The 16,526-nt window shown below is 40.5% G+C and overlaps 1 protein-coding gene across 4 annotated transcripts; it reads right to left on the bottom strand.

Moving 5' to 3' along the window:
• Positions 1–1,172: 1,172 nt before the first annotated feature.
• Positions 1,173–15,787, bottom strand: LOC112218197 (troponin T, fast skeletal muscle isoforms). 4 transcript variants are annotated; one of them, XM_024378797.2, is made up of 14 exons: positions 15,682–15,787; positions 13,478–13,517; positions 13,356–13,360; positions 11,797–11,955; positions 8,211–8,228; positions 7,295–7,313; positions 6,720–6,759; positions 6,486–6,602; positions 6,113–6,190; positions 5,900–6,013; positions 5,601–5,713; positions 5,242–5,332; positions 4,600–4,640; positions 1,173–1,477 (listed from the first exon to the last, which is right to left on the bottom strand). In XM_024378797.2, exons 2-14 carry the CDS (start codon positions 13,495–13,497, stop codon positions 1,444–1,446), a joined length of 849 nt encoding a protein of 282 aa, XP_024234565.1. In that variant the 5' UTR covers positions 13,498–13,517; positions 15,682–15,787; the 3' UTR covers positions 1,173–1,443. The 4 variants fall into 4 exon arrangements, with proteins under 4 accessions (XP_024234565.1, XP_024234566.1, XP_024234567.1 ...); XM_024378798.2 differs by lacking the exon at positions 8,211–8,228; XM_024378799.2 differs by lacking the exons at positions 8,211–8,228; positions 11,797–11,955 and adding an exon at positions 12,571–12,582 and having other exon boundaries at positions 15,682–15,786.
• Between the last annotated feature and the right edge of the window lie 739 nt (positions 15,788–16,526).

Genomic DNA, 16,526 nt, shown 5'->3' on the forward strand with positions numbered 1-16,526 from the left:
CAAAACAATGCATTCTAAAATAAATCACAAACGCCTCACATACTCTCCTTCGGTGAGTTTAGGCCATAACAGCTGTTTGAAAAACGTATGCTGGCATTTCAGCCTGTTCAGGTCAGATGGAATTTGTGGCCCACATCATGACGTCACAATGTGATTAGATTACAATAGACCAATGACTGTTCATCTGGGTAAGGGTGGGTACTCTAGACCATCCTATCAGCTAATTAGGGCTGTTTATTACATCAATATCTCCAAATTTGTTTCCTAACGCCCACATGATCAGACTGAACATTTCAAGGGCGATAGGAGTCTAAGGAAAATAAATGATAACATTTTTTGGACATCTTTTCAAAATAAAATTAGACTGCACGTGCCTTAAAAATATTATGGCATTCTGCAAATTGTAAGAACCAACGCTGATGATGAGAAGCAGGTACGGAGAGTTTAACATTTAATTTAGCACAGACATGGAACAGGATAGGAACAGCGTCAGAACCGGGTAATACAAAGACATATTAAAGCTGAAGTGGGGAATAGAGCTGGGGAACAGACAGATATAGGGGAGGAAATAACATAAGTGATTGAGTCCAGGTGAGTGCAATGAGTCGCTGATGTGCGTGACGAGGGAAGCAGGTGTGCGTAATGATGGAGGCAGGAGTACGTGAGGCTGGGCAGCCTGGCACCCTCGAGGGCCAGGGAGAGAGAGCAGGAGCAGGCGTGGCACAAATGGTGGTCCTAGAGATTTTGATAGTGATTTGGTTGTCCCCCGCAACGAAAAAGGTTTGGAACGGCTGTGCTACGCTACTGTAGAGAACCACTTACGTTACTGTCTGTTGCACATCAGAACATTTCAGCTGAGGTTACAATCTAACTCACTCTAATTGTGATGGCAATTCAAATGCTTACATTTTTCCTCAAAATGGGACAGAACACCTCATTTGGATGACTCTGATATTCAGTGTTTGTGATGGAATGGTATGTTGAAGAAACCTTAATCATAATGCAATAATTATTCTGCTCTAACATAGGCATAAATCATTCCACAAGCTAATCTTATGCCTCTTATTAGAGTGGATATAATTATTAATATGAACAAATTGCTTCAAAATTACAGTGCAAGAAATATATACATTTTTTGGAGGGTTTGGTTAATAACAGATCTACAGACACGGTTGAAGAGTCACACTTTATTTACAAAAATACTGAGAACCAAACAGTCCAGGGAGAGAGAGCGTGAGGGATAATTCCTACAACAGCAGCTAATGGCTCCGTTCTACGTCTGTAGACCGTAGCACATCTTTTGTGAATATGCAAACATTAAGACATAGTGTTAGTCGTGTCCGAGCCATGATCTTAGCGTAAGTGTGTGTTGTTGTTGCTGCATTATGCTCGTGTCCGGTAGTACGGTGGCAGTCTGGGCTCCAAGCAGCAGAAGGGTACTGTTTACTTTCTGCGGACCGTTTTACCCTTCTTGGAGCTGTAAAACGTCACAAAGACAGAGAAACAGAGTGAGACGTCCCATGAAGAGACAATCAATTACATGGACTTTAAGTTACTGAATTTACTTCCAAATTACTTTAGATATGGATGCAAATGTGTGAGTTATGCTGTCCTAATATTGGTCTAACTAACAATCATCAATCACAAAAGACCACTCAAAACAAGTCATGGAGTTGTCATGCTTATCCTTTTCGACACACCATGCAGCACTTACCATGGAATGGAGGTGATGATGGAATGAATGAAAGCAAAGGAAATATAACATGATTCTCTCACAAACCCGTGTGTTCTATCCCACTGTGCTCGTGAGGATTCATGGAGTATTTTCTGTCCTTATGGAGGAAATGATCTCTTTTCGCATCCTATGGCTATCAGGCTAACAGCCTGATGGCAGTAAAACACATGATAGCTTCGAGAAATTAGAATGCGACACTGAGAGAGCAAAGAAACAGCAGTCCAAAGCTCAACGTTGAAAGCACACTATTTAGTAATTGGACAGGTATTTCATTGACTTCACAATGAAGAAATATAAAGTTACCTCAGGATCAGATTTGATGCTTTCATATATTTTCTTTGCTTTTGAAACATTTGACAATGTGACAATGTCCACAACGTAAACACATGAATTAAAGAGAACCAGAGTCTTATACAGTACATTTGGAAATTATTCCGATCCCTTGACTATTTCCATATTTTGTTACTTTACAGCCTTATTTGAAAATGTATTAAATAAATGTTTTCCTCATCAAGCTACACACAATACCCCATAATGACAAAGCGAAAATCTATACAAAATCTAAAACAGAAATACCTCATTTACATAAGTATTCAGACCCTTTGCTATGAGACTCTAAATTGAGCTCTGGTGCATCCAGTTACCATTGATCATCCTAGAGACAGGATTGTGTCGAGTCACAGATCTGGGGAAGGGTACCAATAAATATATATCTGCAGCATTGAAGATCCCCAAGAACAGTGGCCTCCATCATTCTTAAATGGAAGAAGTTTACAACCACCAAGACTCTTCCTAGAGCTGGCCGCCCGGGCAAACAGAGCAATAGGGGTTAGAAGGGCCTTGGTCAGGGAGGTGACCAAGAACCTGATGGTCTCTTTAACAGAACCCCAGAGTTCCTCTGTGGAGATCGGAGAACCTTCCAGAAGGACAACCATCTCTGCAGCACTCCACCAATCAGGCCTTTATGGTAGAGTGGCCAGACTCCTCAGTAAAAGGCACATGACAGCCCGCTCGGAGTTTGCCAAAAGACACCTAAAGACTCTCAGATCATGAGAAACAAGATTCTCTGTTCTAATGAAACCAAGATTAAACTCTTTGGCCTGAATGCCAAGCGTCACGTCTGGAGGAAACCTGGCACCATCCCTACGGTGAAACACTGTGGTGGCAGCATCATGCTGTGGGGATGTTTTTCAGCGGCAGGGACTGGGAGACTACTCAGGATCGAACGGAGAAAAGTACAGAGAGATCCTTGATGAAAACTTGCTCTAGAGCGCTCAGGACCTCAGACTGGGGTGAAGGTTTATCTTCCAACAGTACAATGACACTAAGCACACAGCCAAACAATGCAGGAGTGGCTTCGGGACAAGTCTGTGAATGTCCTTGAGTGGCCCAGCCAGAGCCCGGACTTGAACCCGATCGAACATCTCTGGAGAGACCTAAAAGTAGCTGTGCAGCGACGCTCGTCATCCAACCTGACAGAGCTTGAGACGATCTGCAGAGAAGAATGGGAGAAACTCCCAAAATACAAGTGTGCCAAGCTTGTAGCGTCATACCCAAGAAGACTTGAGTCTGTAATCGCTGCCAACGGTGCTTCAACCTAGTAAAAAGGGTCTGAGTACTTATGTAAATGCAATATTTCAGTGTTTTATTCTTAATAAAAAATGTGTTTTTTCTTTGCCATTATGGGATATTGTGTGAACTATTTAATACATTTTAGAATAAGGCTGTAACCTAACAAAATGGTGAAAAAGTCAAGGGGTCTGAATAGATTTCAAATGCTCTGTATATTCCAATAAATAAGGTTTGAGACTTACACTACAGCTCAGGAACGTGATGCACGAGAACTCGGCTTTCTTTGTTGAACCTGGTTGTAGGTCTACATCCTTTGTGTTTTGGATTGTCAGTGTCTACTGTATATGTGTTTTGCCAAAGGTATAAGAGTTTTTATGTCCAAAGGGCCAAGAGTACTAAATAAGTAATGTCATAGCAAATTCAGAATGAATGGTTGGCTATGTTTGCCAATACAGTAACATGAATGTCAATCTTGTTCTATAGCAAACTGGTTTCTTCTGTCAGATAGTGAAGGGAGAGATGAACTCAATAGCATTTCATCTCATTGGTGGATTCTAAACTGTAATGTTTTCAGCCATAAACTGACATAAACTGTCCTGAACAGTTTTGGCAGAAAGATATAGGGGTGGAAGCTACATTACTTACTGTTTCTGTAACATGTCAATGCGGTTCCTGGGAGTGATGACCTGGAAATGACACATTTAACAGCGCATTTTACAGGAGACAGACTGACTAACTGACTGCGTGTGTGTGTCATTATTGACTCCCCAAATTGCCAAAGATAGAGAGTTGAGGGGAGGAGGACATGTTAGAAACGATTAGCCAGACACTACCACTACTGAGTTTCTGTCACTTTCTTTCAGTGGGAATGAAATCCAGACAGAATCACTTACCTGTGAATCACACCATTTCTTCAGAATTGACTAGTGACTGGCTTTTAACTCAGCAGTTCCCTATGGGTCTATGATTGGGTCTCAGTCTATTGTGCTTGCACATAGACACACTCTAATACCTCTGGAATGTTTCGGAATGACATGGTACAGTATGCCATGTGTCATAACCTGTCTGTAACATGGCGTGTTCAACCCGAATGAGTGGAATATAATCCATATTCATTCAGATTTAATTTGGTGTCTTCTCTTGTCTTCTCGACCCACCGTGGAACCGTCTGCTCTGTTTCAGTCGCCTCTGTGTTAAGTTTCACATGCAACTTTCTCATTAAGTTTCAGACCATGCACCGCAGTGGAGCGGCAGAGCCCCCTGAGCTGTGATAACTGTCCAGCTCTACTTACAATTTACTCAGCTCCTCCACTCTCTTACGCAGGGTTGTGACCTGGAGGAGATATCAAAGCAGAGTTGTGTTCATATCTGAGAGGCCGTGTGGCTGAGGCCACCAAGCGGGAGGTGAGACTTGGTGGCCCGCTGTCACCCTTGATTTTACTCGGGTAAGACTTGGAATTTTCCAGGGTATGTAAAAAATATCTTATATGACCCATGTCTGTAAAAACCTAAGGAAAAAAACTGATCATGTGGTGACTGAGCGTTTTATCAGGTCACGGTCAATAACAGTACCGTCCATACTGCCACGGGGGAATGCGGTCGTGTACAAAGGCATATGCTCTAAGAATGGAGCCAGTCATATTATCAGCTGAGCTCTTGATTAGAGTCAAATTAAAAGATTACGTCATTTAATTTAATGTGTCTTTAAAATATATCATAACTTCAACAGTCCACAATTCTTTCAGATGTGCATATTGCTGTATGTATGTATGTATGTATGTATGTATGTATGTAATGTAATGTAATGTAATGTAATGTATGTATGTATGTATGTATGTATGTAATGTTATGTATGTATGTATGCATGTATGGTGGATTCTGGGATAACTTATAGTATATTTCTCTTTTCTTTAACCAGGACATCGGATACATACCTCATACTTCTGCCTCTTCAGCCTCTCGATGTGGTCAAACTTCTCAGACTCCAGTGTCTGCATCCATTCATGCAGCTCCTTTGCCTTCTCCCTAGAGCAGAGCAAGCAAGATGACTCTGTGAGTTCAAACTCTCTGTGGAGATTCCATATTTACACCATGAGGTTGAATACTTGATTCTGATTGGCTGGATTGTTCTTAAAGTGCATTCAATTTCAGATAACGAGAGACAGTTGCAAAAGCTATTGTACTTGTACCTGACTTTTCCTGCTGTAGGCCTGATTCTCCTCGCCAAAACAAACCACCACACACAGCGTACTGTACATAAAAGCCCAAGCCTGTTACTTGAATGGCTTCTTACTTCAGTTTCTCTTCATTCAGATGGTCGATGTTTAGGGCCTTGCGTCTGCCTGCCAGGATCTTCTTCTTCTTCTCTCTCTCCGTTTCCTTCTTCCCACCTCTCTTTGAGTCAGCCTGTTACAAGTGAATGGCAGTGGTTACAAGGGGCGAGTCCATCGGTTACACATGTAAACACACAACTCATTGTTTAGTTTTTCTGTTGTTTTTTCCTTTTGAATGACATGTTGTATACAAGTAAGCAACATTTTTTTCTATTCATAACGTTATGGGTCTGTGACGACTGGCTGGTCGCTAGGTCACCTTCTGCAGATGGCTGCTGTAGTTGGAGCCCATGCTGGACAGGGCAGACTTCTTCTTTGCGTCCTCATCAGCCTTCTTCTTGGCATCTGCCTCCTCCCTCTTCAGCCTCTCCTCCTGTATTAGAGATCACAGAGTCAGTGTGTTGTAGTTGTCGGTCCCATGTTGACAGAACGCCCGGAGGGGTCGATGGTGGAGCTGGCGGAGGACACAAACCTCACGCCTCGCCGCGCGCTCCTTCTCCTTCTCGCTACGGATCCTGTTCTGCTCGGCCCTCTCAGCCCTACGCTTCTCCTGCAGACGGACACACAGATACACATGGTTGCTTGTATTACCTTTGGTCACCAGTGGGCATTGCAGTGTCTTATCATTTTGTCATGGTTGTATTACCTTTGGTCACCAGTGGGCATTGCAGTGTCTTATCATTTTGTCATGGTTGTATTCACCAGGAACTAAATGTAAGCAAGCAGGAGTGAACTACCTGAACTTGTCCAATAAGAAAACCTTGATTTTATTTACGACCTTGTATTCATTTTCAAATTTGACCCATGTGTATGCAGAGTGATGTCATTTATTCATTCTTACTCACAATTCTTTCTTTGAGGGCGATGAGCTCTTCCTCCTCCTTCTTTCTGTGCTCAAAGTGAGCATCTATCAGGGCCTGCAGCTCAACAAGATCCTTGTTCTGACGCTTTTTCTGAATGTCCTGTAAGGTTAGGAAGTAGAGCCATGTGTTCAGTACAGGTCGTCAACTCTGACATTAGCCCTGGTATTATCCGGCCAGCTGTCTCCAGATGGTCATGATGTGTGCAGGGCTACTTACGTCAAAGTCCACTTTATCGCCATCAGGAATCTTTGGTACTCTGAGAAGTGTCAATATAAAAATACAGTGAATCTATGGGTAGCAAAATAATAAAAAATAAATAACGTTTATTTTTTTACGCACGTAATAAAAAATGTATAATGTTAGGGGTAATGCAACACTTTAAGACAGCAGAGAACTGAAATTGAATTTCAGTTATTTTTTTATTTTTTATTTTTTACTGTCACTGTTTTGTTTTCTGTTTGCTTTTGTTATGTTTTATGTCATCTTGTTTGTAATGAAATATATCTACATGTTTACAAATTGATGTGATGTTGACCTGAAATAAGGACTATGAAATAATAACAAAATATATATCTAAAAAAAAGAAAGAAAAATGCATATTTGGTGCGTTAGGCCTATATAGAATAAGGCAGCTGAAGGTTTTGACTACCACAGTTAAGAATGTAGTATTTTATTTTATGAGAGATTGAAATGGAAATGGAAATATGAAGGCAGCCATTTTCTGTGTAGTAATCATACACATCTAGAAATGTGTACCAACAAATGAGGGGTTACATGAAATGATGACTTACTTGAACTGTGGCTTTTGGGCTGTATATTAAGAAATGAAGAGGAGGACAAGTACATGTTATTGGGTTAGATATGTACAAATCAGCATAAAGCAAATGAGTAATTACCAGGCAAAAAGAAATTCAGGCATTACTTGAATGAATATTTGATTTGTTTCTACATTAAATGGAGAGAAAAAAATCTGCGGTAGATATTCCAAAAATGCCTGGCTTTCAATTTGAGGGGGTGGATGTTTGTTAGTGCTATGAAAATCAGCAGAGAAATAACCACCAAAAGAAAAATCCAAATCTCAGATATGACATAAACAGCTTTGCACACACAATTGAAGAATGTGGACATGTGTTATGTGTGCTTGATTTATTTCTAAAGTGTGATCTTATTTCAGAATAATTGACGTCTACTTATATTACAGAAAAATATTGCTGCTGAAAGACAAGCAAAGTGTTTAACTTTAAAAGAGAAACGTTCTAACTGTGTCATGTTTGTCGTTTGACCCGCACACCATTTTCACAAGCAAGACAACACAGATTTCATTGTTAGAAGAGCATGTTCTTTCTCTTGTTATGGGTTTGGTACATGCAGTGCTAATCGTGAGTGGGCATAGCAGGGAGGGTTGAACAGTGAGGTCACTGCGCGATTAAGCAAATGTTAGCATTTCATATTCTTCCATCCTTTTTCTTATTTCTTTCCCAAAATACACTATTTAAAAAAATTGATTTGATTAACTGATGTGTAGTTTTTCTTTGTCCTACCAGTCAGCCAATTTCACAGTAATTCTAGATCTGACAAACAGTTATGACAGAGCAGACATTCCCCCAATACAGCGAGACCTCAGACCTGGGACATGGACAATATATACATACGCATTCCTATATACCAACCAGCGTGACACAGATAATTCATCTTTAATCAACATACCTTCCTCTTCAACGACCTCTGCATGCAGCAAGCAATGAAAATGAAAGCAAAATAAACAGCGTTAGCAATGGCAACATGGGCTGACTAGTAAGCCATAGGCTGCAGACTCTACCTAAGCTTCGGCATTTGCGTCATCTCATTTTAATATTTCAAATGGAAATGATACTTTTGTTGGGATAAGCACTACGATTTACTTGTGCGTGACACTTCAGCAGTTTGTGGAAGTACAATAATGAATTTGTAAACGTGTCTCACACAAACGCACCTCAAAGTATCGCTCAGTTTAAAACTAGAATCCTTAGTCGAAACAGTAACAAAGCGCCACCCAGCCTCTGTTTGGGTAAAAGCTGAGGGATGGCCCTGGAGAAATGTAACCACTCTCACATTCATAGACAGTGCTATTGATGCAACGACTGACCATCCATGGTATAAAATGACAGTTTCAACCATGTTTTAAAGCTATACCGTCTCTTTACATTGACATTGTTTACACACATTGGAGAAAAACAAGCTAATATTTTGGGTTCTGATGAGGTACAACTGTCGAACTAAGCTCACGAGGCATTTATAAGTTATATTCATCAAGAATCAATGGGTATACACTGAGTATACAAAAAATAAGGAACACCTTTTGACATGTCGTCAAAAGCCTTCCACAGGGATGCTGGCCCATGTTGATTCCAATGCTTCCCACAGTTGTGTCAAGTTGGCTGGATGTCCTTTGGGTGGTGGACCATTCTTGATATACACGGGAAAGTGTTGAGAGTGAAAGACCCAGCAGCCTTGCAGTTCTTGACACAAATTGGTGCATCTGGCACCAACTACCATACCCCTTTCAAAGGCACTTAAATATTATCTTTTGCCCATTCACCCTCTGAATGGCACACATACACAATCCATGTCTCAATTGTCTCAAGGCTTAGAAATCCTTCTTTAACCCGTCTCCTCCCTTTTATCTACACAAATTGAAGTGGATTTAACAAGTGACATCAATAAGAGACCAAAGCTTTCACCTGGATTCACCTGGTCAGTCTGTAATGGAAAGAGCAGGTGTTCTTAATGTTTTGTACACTCAGTGTATATCATGAATTTATACATCCAAAAAATGTAGCAACTACGGATTCTAACTTTAAGAAGGGACTGTCACAACAAACACATGTTCAGAGTGCATCTACAGTGTAATCAGGATTATGCCTTTTCAGGCTCATAGTAGAAGCAGAGGTGTTTTTGCTCCTTTCAGAGTAGTGGGAATAAAGAGTGCAAGACATCCACTATATTTTGATACACTGATGTTGACTTATTATAGCTTATAGTTGAAAGTCCAATGCATATATATAATTGTATTCTATATACTCAAAAAATGCTGGGTTGTTTGGTTCACCCAACTGCTTGGTTGCAGGCATTTGGTCACTTAGTTTTGCTGTTTTCTTTAAAAAGAGCAAGGTTGGATTGTTGTTTCTGAGTTATTGGTGCTGGGTTATTGAGAGACTATGCCTTCAGAAAGTATTCAAACCCTGTGACTTATTCCACATTTTGTGTTACAGCTTGAATTCAAAATTAATTAACTTGATGTTAATTCAGAAACATTCACTGTCTTCTTGGAAAAACAACTCCATTGTAGATTTGACCTTGTGTTTTAGTTTATTGTCCTGCTGAATTAATCTTCCAGTGTCTGGTGGAAAGCAGACTGAACCAGGTTTTCCTCTAGGATTTTGCCTGTGCTTAGCTCCGTCCCGTTTCTTTTTATCCTGAAAAACTCCTCAGTCCTTAACGATTATAAGCATACCCAAAACATGATGCAGCTACAACTATGCTTGAAAATATGGATAGTGGTACCCGGTAATGGGTTGTATTGGATTTGTCCCAAACAAATAACTTTGCATTCAGGGCAAAAAGATAATTGCTTTCCTACATATTTTGCAGTATTAATTTAGTGCAAACTGTATGCCTGTTTTGGATAACATTTATTCTGTACTGGCTTCCTTCTTTTCACTCTGTCAATTAGGTTAGTATTGTGGAGTAACTACAATGTTGTTGATCCATCCTCAGTCTTCTCCTATCACAGCCATTAAACTCTGTAACTATTTTAGTCATCATTGACCTCATGGTGAAATCCCTGAACGGTTTCCTTCCTCTCCGGCAACTGAAATAGCAAGGACGTCTTTATCTTTGTAGTGGCTGGGTGTATTGATACACCATCCAAAGTATAATGAACCTCTTCACCATGCTCAAAAGGATAACCAATGTCTGCTTTTTACATTTTTTACCCATTTACCAATAGGTACACTTCTTTGCAAGCCATTGGAAAACCTCCTTGGTCTTTGTAGTTGAATCTGTGTTTGAAAACCACTGCTTGACTGAGGGACCTTACAGATAATTGTATGTGTGGGGTACAGAGATGAGGTAGTCACTCAAAAATAATGTTAAACACTATTATTGCACACAGAGTGAGTCCATATTATGCGACTTGTTAAGCAAATTGTTACTCCTGAACGTATTTAGGCTTGCCCTAACAAAGGGGTTGAATACTAATTAACATTTCAGCTTTTCATTTTTTATGACTTTAGAATTTTTTGAAAAACACAATTACACTTTGAATGATGGGGTATTGTGTCTAGGCCAGTGACAAAAAAATCTCAATTTAGTCCATTTTAAATTCAGGCAGTAACACAACAAAATCTGGAAAAAGTTGAGTGGTGTGTATACTTTCTGAAGGCACTGTATGACCCAGTGGGTCAGAAGGGTTTAGAAGTGTACTTCAGTAGGGGCGTGGCTTACAGCTTTTTTTTGCCAACCATGAGAGTAAAAGTAATTCCTGTTGGATCTGTTCTGTTGTATAGTTATCACATGTTAAGGTTGAACATTGACACGATGAACAGGAATGAGATGTACTCTCACGGGTGACCAGTAAGGGCTGTCTGAATATTCACAGCCATAATAAGCCACACCTCCTGAAAATAATTGAAGGATTACATACAATAAGACACAGCTGCTAAGTCACCCCAGCGTGAAAGTAAAAAAATACCCAACTGATAGTAAAATGAACCCTTGTTTGGATAACCACAACCCAACATGTTGGGTTATTCACGCAACCCAACTGGCTCGGGTCAAAATAACCCATTGTGTGTTCTGTCCAATATTTACCCAGCGCTGGTTGTTAGGTTGATTTTAATCCAGCATTTTTTGTGTAGCAATGAGGAAGCAATTTGTCCTAGGCCTAAAAGCAGCGGGAACGGAACAGGGAAATGGGCATATTTATTAGCACATTCTAAATGAGAACATATAGCTAATCACATACAACTAATAATACAGTGCATGCATCCATTGTCTTGGCCAGCTATGAAGGGAAGGTACTACATTCAAGTAAATGTAGAACAAGAAAGTACACTAGGGATATGTATCCCATTATCGACACTAGCATACCACTTATAATAAAACATGTCCAATGTATTGGATTCTAAGGGGTATGCTACTATGGACATTGGAACACATCCCTAGCTATATTAGTCATAGGTCTGTCTGGCTGTAACAGGTGGAGCGCACTGCTGCATCTCAAAGGATGATAGAATACCCCATGCCAACATACCTTCCGCTTCTGGCTCAGGCTCTGCCTCTGGCTCGGGCTCTGGCTCAGGCTCTGCCTCTGGTTCTGGGGCTGCCTCTGGGGCCACTTCTACCTCTTCCTCTACCACTTCTTCTTCTACTACCTCTTCAACTACCTCTTCAACTACTTCTTCTGCTATGGCTACACAACATGCAGTGAGTAACCAGGGAGAGGAAGGTGAATGGAGAGGTTAATGAATGGAAGCATGAGAAAGATGGTGAGTTATTTAGAACAGAAGAGCGATATGGAGGTTAAAAGAGGAGACGAGTTCATGGGCGTAACCACCGGGTGGCGCTATACGAGGCAGAGAAAATAGCAAGCAGGAGAAAGAGTTCAGGGTTCAATGAATAGATCTATAGAGGCAATATTGGACAATGTGTTGATGTTTCCTACATACAGGGACCTGATTTTAACCTTGCTACTTTTCTACTATACAAACACTTCTGCCAATTACAAAGGTTTGTTTGCCGACGAGGTATCTTCTAATTTGGTATATCTAGTCTGACATGAGCCTGTAGTTTCTTACTCTGTAGGTAAATCTTTTTCCGTAACGACCATATTGTATGTTCAAGTTAAAGTCTGATGAAGTGAGGTGAAGTGGTAGCATTAGCAGTATCCAACATGCTATGAGCTACATGAAGATCCAATGAGTTGAACACACATCCTCAAGCACACTGAGGATCAAGAACGACACAGCTGACAAATTAGTATAGATGACATGAACATTTTCATTGTCTGCGCGTCATTGTTTTTTACCTTCTCCCTCGCCTCCACGGATATAAACAACAATTTCGGAGAAAGAAAGGAGTAAAACAATAGTGTTACCAAAAGAATCCGTCTGCATCCAATATATCAGTATATAATATAATATTTACTATATATATTATACACTGTAAATATGGGTACAGTAGGGATCAGTTGTATGCATACACAATACAGTCCTCCATAGCTGATCAACTGGCAGTTCACAAAGTGCTGTTAAATCAGGTCTCTTGGGAAGACTTTTGAGCAGACAAAACATTGATAGTTTAATAGGATTGATTTATAGCCCTCCATAAAAAGGAGATATGCATTTTTACTCAGTCAGAATGTGTACAAACTAGGAGGACAGTATAACTGTAAAAGGTCTAGAGAGTTGCAGGGACCTGTTGCTAACAGACGAGTGGATGGATGTGCTCTGACATTTAGAAAATCATTTAAAGGAATGTGTTAATTCATTTAAATGCATCATGCTCAATTTAGTCGATGGCCTGTTATCAACATTGGCCCCTGAAACCATTCATCAATAAGTCATGACTTTCTCTACATGTTGTGCTACAGAGGGCAGTTTTGAACACAACTTGAAACCTAAGGAGTCCAGCCAGGTTTCTCCATTGCGTTTAACTATTCTACATTGAGGATTGAAATCAGTTAGGCATTGGTTAACAAAACATACAGAATGTTTCAGCATACGATTGAACAATTACCCATTTAAAATGACTATGATCATGGAAAGATACAATAATTATACAGAGCAATAACATAGTAATAATGTAACTTACCCTCGCTGTGAAAGGATAGAAAAAGATATTGCAAGTTTAGTCAGGCAGTCAAAAACAACTCACCAAAATGAAATCTGGATGAGGTAATCATGAGGATGCAAAATAATGCTGCCAATACTTACACTTCCTCTGTGTCAGACATGGTGGCAGTGGACTTTGCACCTGAGGTACGAGGTACAAGGGAAGAAAGAGAGACACTTTCACTCAGACGCCAAGGAGGCAACACTCAAGTCACTAGCATTATTTATAGCATGGGGTTATGATCGATGCCAGACTGTAAAATGTCTTCTCCCATTACCAGAACCCAACCCTAATGGGGGAACATTTTGCCGACATTTTTGAATAAATTGTAGTACAGAAAAATTTGCTGAATTTGTAAAGGGATTGCTTTTGAATCTACCAAGCTCTAAATCTGCACATTTTTATATCTGTTTTCTAATTAGTGTGAGGAGAATATACTGTAATTCAACACGCTGCCAATTCTGCTTCTCAGACAATAAATGAGAAGGTACCCATGCAAATATTCATGGCCTTTTCTCCCCCCCTCCCTTCCCATGTTCCATGAGACCACAGGTCAATGTGAAGGTCAAAATCTAAGGTCTTCAAGTTAACTTAATATCTTGGTCAAATTCCATGCCTCAACATAGGTGCTAGAATACATGCATCTTTAGAAACATGACGATCTAACTCTTTATCAACATTTTAAAGGGATTCGGTCCCTTCTAGACCAATTTAGTAAGCCATGGCTAACCTTTTGCTTCTGATTTAGTTTGTTTTGCAACTTAATGTTATCTTGTCAGACAATGTATCATTATCTGATAAATCCCCAAAGTTACACATTTTGAACTGATTAGCGTGCATTACAAGGATGTTCACAAAACACTTCACCTTTGCATTTGTAAAGCATAACTTCTATAACTGGGCCACCCTAGAGGCCTACTCACACATTACAACTATTCCTAAACAGACAGCTGCAAATGTCTTTAAGAAATGGGTCCAGGATCCGATTTCCAAAGCACAGATCAGGTTCTTTCTCTTGGAATAGTGTCAGTAATTCCCATTTCATTTCCTTATGTAGACATCTCCCTCTCATAGGCATTTCAGCCACTTTTCCATGATTCCATTATGTCGTATTAACTTGTTAAAGATAAAAAAATAAAAACGGGGACATAGGGAATAATTGAAGAACATGAAACTGTTTGACAATGCGAAAGACTGAAAGTCAAAGGTTGATTCTTGAAATTGCAATCATATTATCATAGCTATAGATTTCTGGTTTGATTTCACAAGTCAGGCTATTGCTCAATGGGCCCTGTAACATTAGTAGAGTGTCTATGTGTTTAGCCTATAAGTATGGAAGGTTCAACGTGCCACCACGTTCTCCTAGTTCACAGGTCTCCAGAATAACAGAATGTCACACCTTTCTCTCTATTAAACTATCACTGACTTTGCTGTGACGTACAACACACAAACATTTCTGTCCACTAGATATGTGTCCAGCTATCTGTTAACCACATCACAAAAGACCAGTATAGTGCTAACAAGACTGTTCTCAATCCTAACATTGAGGTAACATGGAGCATATCTCTAAGATTCCCTCATCTTAGCCTCCATTTTGATTTAAACCATTGGATCAGCTCCACAACATAGCTACATGTCTTCGAGGACCATTTTGAAATCCCAGGCTTGCGACAGCCTGTTGGAGCCAGGCCTCACCCCCAGAAACCTTGTAGCACCCAAGTCACTTTTAGCGCTTAATCTAACAAGAACAACAAGAACAGACTTTCACACATATACCAGCATTTCTTGACACAAAATGTTGACACTTCATTTTACATGCCAAGTGGCTTTCAAGAATTATATTCTTGCACAAAGAGACACCCACAATCTTGATCAAGTTAAGCTAGAAGCTTATGTAGAAACCTGTATGTTCCCTTCACCTGTCCCTATCCCCCTGGTGGGTCCTTTCACCCTTGACCTCAACATTACTATGGAGCAGCCGACTGCTTTAAAGCCTGAGTGTTCCAACACAGTGGCAGTGGTTTTGCACGTGTGGATTCAGCTGTTCTTGAAAGGAGACAGCTAGGGGGGCCCTGAGCTCTTAACGGTGCACTTGATCTGAAGCTCTTTATCAGTCTATCTATCTAACTCACTCACTCACTCACTCACTCACTCACTCACTCACTCACTCACTCACTCACTCACTCACTCACTCACTCACTCACTCACTCACTCACTCACTCACTCACTCACTCACTCACTCACTCCTTCTCTTGTTCCACTCACTCTCTCTTCCTTCCAACCACTCTCACTCTCTCTCTCTTACCTCAGAATAGCGGAAAGAAGAAGTGAGCTCCCTGGTGGCCGAGACTGGCTGTAAGGTTCTGCAGAATTACAACCCTGATTATGTCCTTCTGTTATAGTGACACTTGATCCAAGGAAGGTCGCTATTGGACAAGGAAGCGTCGGAGGCGAGGCCCCAATGGGGATGTCTTGACGTCTTACACCCGGCACTTAATAAGGAAATGGATAAATTGTGGGGTAGGGAGGGAGGCTCAAGTTTGGAGAGGGACAGCCAACGCCCCTGTTGCTATATTTGCCATCACATTAGGCAAGCAAAATGAACCCAAGAGGAACGTCAGTCGAGGCAATCAGATGGTACACTTGTTCCTTTCCCACAGGAGTGGGAGATCAGATTGATACTGTACATAAACATAATGTATGTCAATGGCCTGGTCAAATGAGGACAGGATCTGTGGACAGTTTGTACTTTTTCAACACTTTACATTATTTGCTGAATCAACTTTCAGGGTCTTCAGCAGCTTTAAAATAGTATTTGGACTGACCAGTGGGTCTAATTCACGCAAATACAAGACACAGCCATAGTAATCTTCCCATTATAGCCTATTTATGAAGTATTCTATAATGGGAAGATTACTGTGGCTGTGTCTTGTATTTGCGTGAATTAGATTCTCACCAGGGCCCGTATCCACAAAGTGTCTCAGAGTAGGAGAGATGATCTAGGATCAGGTCCCCACCTGTCCATATAATCTTATTTATTATGATATGAAACTGATCCTAGATCAGCACTCATACCCTGAGAGGTTTTGTGGATACGGGCCCAGGGCTCTAAGAACTAACTGTCATACTGAGAATGTTTCTAATTTTTCT

Source organism: Oncorhynchus tshawytscha, linkage group LG19 (assembly GCF_018296145.1).
Source record: "Oncorhynchus tshawytscha isolate Ot180627B linkage group LG19, Otsh_v2.0, whole genome shotgun sequence".
NCBI classification, from domain to species: domain Eukaryota; kingdom Metazoa; phylum Chordata; class Actinopteri; order Salmoniformes; family Salmonidae; genus Oncorhynchus; species Oncorhynchus tshawytscha.

Excerpts from the sequence above, each read along its gene's own strand:
- LOC112218197 (XM_024378797.2), bottom strand. The coding sequence starts at position 13,497 with ATGTCTGACACAGAGGAAGT. Across the intron at positions 5,714-5,899 it reads ACAGCAGCCATCTGCAGAAG|GCTGACTCAAAGAGAGGTGG; the intron begins GTGACCTAGCGA and ends CACTTGTAACAG. Across the intron at positions 5,333-5,600 it reads CTGAATGAAGAGAAACTGAA|GGAGAAGGCAAAGGAGCTGC; the intron begins GTAAGAAGCCAT and ends GCTCTGCTCTAG.